General features: G+C 37.3%; 1 protein-coding gene across 5 annotated transcripts in view; it reads left to right on the forward strand.

Moving 5' to 3' along the window:
• The window catches only part of LOC106876125 (uncharacterized), a 383,532-nt gene that overhangs the window by 197,661 nt on the left and 179,871 nt on the right, over window positions 1–6,000 (forward strand). For all 5 annotated transcript variants that reach the window (XM_089362492.1, XM_089362494.1, XM_089362495.1 and 2 more), the window contains one exon: window positions 1,913–2,021. In XM_089362492.1, the coding sequence (XP_089218618.1) occupies window positions 1,913–2,021 (109 nt within the window). The remainder of the gene's footprint in view (window positions 1–1,912; window positions 2,022–6,000) is intronic.

Consider the following 6,000-nt stretch of genomic DNA (forward strand, 5'->3'; position numbering starts at 1 on the left):
GTTATTGTTTATTCATGTCTTTGTTGTAGGTGTTATATTTGTGTATTTCTTCATTGAGTCACTTCACTCTGTTCTGGTGATATATTAATTTCATCATTCTATAAAAAAATACAAAAAGCCTACTTTCTTGTTGATGTGTAGCTACATCATTAAACTTTGCGCATCAGACTCTACCATTGGCTTTTAGCACTTTGGCTTCTATTACATCAAGGGTCCTCTAGGGTCACCAATCTGTCATTCAGATCTGAGGAAATCACTCCCAACACAGACTAGTATTTTCAAAACATAGCAACCATTCCAGTTGATTTTTTTTGCATACCTTCTTCTAAACAGTTGTCCTACCTCCCCTGTACAAGTAACAGTTCTATCCTTTTGCCATAACCTTAAAGCCAGGAACTTTTCAGCCCCCCCCCCCTGTATGTATTATGTATGGAGTATATGATATACAGCATGAGCTGTTTGCATGAATTAATTAAATCTTTTAAGATCTTTTATTTGTCTGATGTAATGGAGCCAAAATGTTGACAGCCCTGATAAGTCATCTCTCTCTCTCATTCCTTGATCATTTCTTAGAGATATCTTACCTATGGGTGAGAAACCCTATAGTAATGAAAGTTATGTTGATGATGCCTTTCATGTCTAGAACATAATCATCATTATCATCATTAGTTTTTTCAAGTGAGCATGTGTTTGTTGGATCTTCTCTAGCACAATGCCTCACCACAAGTTGTAGGCCATCATCATGTTTGTGAGGTTCATCCAGCTTCCAGGAGATTAAATACGCTCCTTCTCCAAGCTACTTCCACAGCCTCCCTTCACTTGAAATGCTTTGGCACCTCTTCATCTAACTGTCATCATTCATATACTTCACATGTCCATATCAACACAGTTTACTCTTTCATGCTATAGCTGATTCTCCAAATATGCATATTTTCTCTCAGTTCATCTGTACACTGACTTTATATACCCCATGGAGCTGGATGTGTAAAGCTAATGTACATAACAGGGCATTACATGTTCATTAAAGTTATCAGCTATGATAATAAGGTCAATGTTGTCTGATATTGACCTAGTCTGCTAGAGGATCTCTTAGAAACCAAGTCCTTGTGTTCATCTGTCAACCCTGACTATTTCACTGGCACAGATTGCGATTGCTGCCATGTTCCCCATGACTAGACCGAACTTAATTACTAGAGCAAAGTAGGTATGAATGAGAACTGAATTTGTGAGTTGAAAGTTTACTAAATATACTGTAGCACTTACACAACACAACACAACACAACATGCACGCACGCACGCACACACACACACACACACACACACACACACACACACACACACACAGAATCTTGCACATCAGCCATCACTATTCCACCAAGGAAAAATGTTTCCACCCTCAGGGCTGACAACTGTATATATTGTTCCCTTGTCTAGCAGTATTTGAGATTGTTTAAGGGAAATGCTACTTCTCATAAAAAAAAGTAGATGCAGGTATTGATAACACCAAGGAGAATAATGTATGTTATAATTGAATCTGTTAAGTTGTTGTTGCTGCTGTTTAGCTTCAAATTGACTCTCATCTACAAAATCATGGCCAAAGATGTTCTACATGCAAATATCTCATCTTTTTCAGACAGTATAGCTAGAACCAGGACCATTTAATCCATTGCATTCTTTTAAAGTGAAGGTGTAGTTTGATGGAGATTTAGCTGTTCTTTGTAGCAGGTCAAGCAATCATGTGGAAGCTTTCACACCAGCTTATAGCTTGTAGGAAATCAAATTTAGTCTCCTGTGTAGCAGATGGTGATATTTACCACTAATTTATTGATATTTTCCATGCTGTTATTATTGTTACCTTACTTTTGCAATTATCAGTCTCCTAACTATATTAACTTCCTTTATGTATTTCCAGTTCAAGGATTCTGACCAGGCCCCACAGTTGGTATATATGAAACTAGAACCTCATTCAACACCATCTCCTTCTGTTGGAGCTGTAGCAGCTGGGATGCTTGATTCAGCAGGTAAGACACTTATCTTCTTCATGTAATATATATATATATATATATATATATATATATAGATATATATATATATATATATATGTATAGCCTGGGCAAAGTTTAGAGAGCTCTTACCTCTGCTGGCGACAAAGGGACTCTCACACAGTAAAAGGCAGACTGTATGACGCATGCGTACGAACAGCCATGCTACATGGCAGTGAAACATGGGCTGTAACTGCTGAGGACATACGTAAGCTCGCAAGGAATGAAGCCAGTATGCTCCGTTGGATCTGTAATGTCAATGTGAATACCCGTCAGAGTGTAAGTATCTTGAGAGAAAAGCTGAACATTAGAAGCATCAGTTGTGGTGTGCAAGAGAGACGATTGCGCTGGTATGGACATGTGGTGAGAATGGATGAGGATAGCTGCGTGAAAAAGTGCCACACCCTAACAGTTGAGGGAACCCGTGGAAGAGGTAGGCCCAGGAAGACCTGGGCTGAGGTGGTGAGGCAAGACCTTCGTACATTGGGCCTCACCGAGGCGATGACTACTGACCCAGACCTTTGGAAATGTGCTGTGCGTGAGAAGACCCGGCAAGCCAAGTAAGATCATTGCCAGTGCCCCTGGACTGGTTCTTGTGCGGGTGGCACATGAGATGCACCATTTTGAGCGTGGCCGTTGCCAGTACCGCCTGACTGGCTCCCGTAGGATTTTCGAGCGAGATCGTTGCCAGTGCCCCTGGACTGGCTTGTGCGGGTGGCACATAAAAGACACCATTTCGAGCGTGGCCGTTTTCGTGCGGGTGACACGTAAAAGCACCCACTACACTCTCTGAGTGGTTGGCGTTAGGAAGGGCATCCAGCTGTAGAAACTCTGCCAAATTAGATTGGAGCCTGGTGTTGCCATCCGGTTTCACCAGTCCTCAGTCAAATCGTCCAACCCATGCTAGCATGGAAGGCGGACGTTAAACGATGATGATGATGATGATGATGATATATATATATAAGGTCTGACCTATAAGTATCCAGACTGGTGCTATAAAAACAAGACTATATGTACCAACTTGGTATGTAATCTCTTTCAAAATAGCCCCCTTCGGAAGCCACACACTTAAACCTGTGCTGTTTCCCTTGAAGGAAGCATTCCTGAAACTCGTTTTATGGGATAATCAGCATATGCCTCGTCGCATACACTTTGATTTCCTCGATATCCTGAAATCTTCCTTTCAAGTGGGATTTGATTTTTGAAAAGAGGAAAAAATTGCAAGGGGCAAGATCTGGGGAATACAGAGCTAGAATGTTAAAAAACTCAGTACGCATGCACAGCAGAGTTCAAGGTCAATCTATGCCAAGCGGCTTCACTCTGCGTGCTTTAGCTTCATTTCTATGGCAACAATCCGGTACTTATTGATCAGACCATGTATATATATATATATATTTATATGCTTTTTATTAAAGCCAAAAACATCTTCACAAATTGTTACTCAAAGTTTCATGTTACTGTTCATCAGACTGCTGTGACTGTACTATCCAGCAAACAGTAACTTGAAACTCTGGGCAGCAATTTGTGAAGATTTTTCCAACTTTGATAAAAAGTATATTACTGTACCTTCAGTATTTGAGTATGATTTTTTTCCCACCTTGTTTTGCATTTATTTGCTTACTTGTGTTTGTCTATATATATATATATATATAGTTACAAGTAATGCTATCTGTTGGAGTCTCAGCTTTTTAGCTGCTATTTCCGAACTTCGGTATGTGGTGAAGCAACTGTTTGCTGATCCCTTAATTATGTTTATATATATATATATATACTAGCAGAAATACCCGGCGTTTCCCGGGTTAAAGAGAATAATGAAATCTAAAAACGCCGTCTAGACTACGCATCATCTTTATATATAGAGATGTATATACACACACGCACCCAAACACACGTATATATATGTATATCAATATAAATATATGAAAGTCAATGAAGTTTCGTAAAAGAAGGTGATCATGTACATACTTTCTTGCTGTTGTGATTATAACACCTCATTGTAAACTATGTTCCTTGTTTTCCCTTGTGGAGCATATACAAATAGGTTTTTTGTTGCTGCCCACTCTTGAGCAGCCAACATACAGTTGTCCATGTGAGAAGCAGGGCTCTTCCAAGAGAAGACCAGCTACAGACAGTGTTTGACCCTGATATTTGTTTATGGACATGGCAAAAGTCACACGAAGGGGGAATTGTAGTCTTCTGAATGTAAAAGGAATGTCTGCTCCTGATGGAGTAAGAGGAATTCTTGGAATAAAGACGTCATCCCCTTTTGCACATCCAGAAAGAATGGTAGCCTCGATAACGTGTGACATCATTTTCTAAATAATGCTCATCTGTTATGTTCAGGTTAAAATTTCAACATCAAAAATATATGAATTTTCATGGGAGTTATGGCCGTTATGCAAAGAATATAATTTCCAAATTTCATAAAGATCCATTCAGTACTTTTGACGTAGTTTTGGATAAGAAAACAAATGACTAATGTGTGTGTTTGTGTGCATGTGTATGTGTGTGTGATGGGTGTATATATGTATAGATATCTGTATGCATGTATATATGTATATATGTGTACATATTACATGTACATCTATATATATATATACATCTACACATATGTATACATATACATGTATGTATAGATCTATATATATATATATATACACATATACGTGTACATCTATATGTATACATATACATCTCTCTCTTTCTCTCTCTCTCTCTCTTTCTCTCTCTCTCTTTCTCTCTCTCTCTTTCTCTCTTTCTCTCTTTCTCTCTGAAAGTATCTGTCATTACAGTATCGAAATGGTGTACATATACATGTATATGTATACATATACATCTCTCTCTCTCTCTCTTTCTGTCTCTCTCTTTCTCTCTTTCTCTCTCTGTGAAAGTATCTGTCACTACAGTATCGAAATGTGATTGTTTCAGTTAGTGGAATAGTTTCATTTTTAAAGTGAAAGTATTTGACATGAGTGTTTTTGTTTCACTTTTGACATGTGATACTTAAATAGTGGAGGAGATATTATGTTGCCGTGTGCTCGAACTCTGCAAGAAGTTAAACATTTTTTTTGACTAAAACACAACTGAAACCCTAAGTAAGGCATGTGTAAAATTTGAATGAAATTGGTTGCGTAGTTCTCGAGTTTTAGGGATTCACACAGACAGACAGACAGACACACACACACACACACACACACACACATTCTCATTTTTATATATATAGATAACTAGCTCAAAATATTAGATAATTCATTAGTAATCTTATTTAAATTAGCATGTGTAGCTTCTCTCATTTTATTTCAAAGTTTCTCTTCTACATAGTGATATCACTAATGATAGCACATTTTGAACAATTTTAAAATCTGCAGGGATACCAATTGAGTTGGACTATAATTTTTGCTTTACATTTAGATTAACTCAAAGCAATATCTGTTCATTTTAGATCCCAATGCACTGAATGGTATAGGATTTGAACCAATATGAAAGTTTGTGATTAAAACTGATATCTTTTTCACTTTAACTACTTAGCCACTGCTTTATTTTTAGTCCAAAGAAGGATCCTCTATGTAGTCACTTCATCTGCTAAATATAGCAGCTAGATCTCCCTTAAAAATCACATCCTACCATCTTAAAGAAGGGACTATATTGAACAATGTAGTCCCTGATATACAAAAAAGATGATTGTTACAACTGAAGTAACATTCACCATTGATCTGCTTGATCAAGTCTGGCCTGGACTTGATCGAACACTGGACTAAACTGCAGCTACTTCTCTTTTTTCAATATTTCTTATATATTAGTTTTTAAAAATTCGTTATTAAAATTAATTTAATTTTTATTTTTGAAATATTCCATCCAGTTTTTTCATTTTCATATTTATTTTATTGTTATTCCAAATAGAAATGTTTAAACACTTTGAAATATGGTATCCATCCTTTCTAGCTAAATTATTTTAACC

This window comes from Octopus bimaculoides, chromosome 14, assembly GCF_046866305.1.
Source record: "Octopus bimaculoides isolate indiv1 chromosome 14, ASM4686630v1, whole genome shotgun sequence".
In the NCBI taxonomy this organism is placed as follows: domain Eukaryota; kingdom Metazoa; phylum Mollusca; class Cephalopoda; order Octopoda; family Octopodidae; genus Octopus; species Octopus bimaculoides.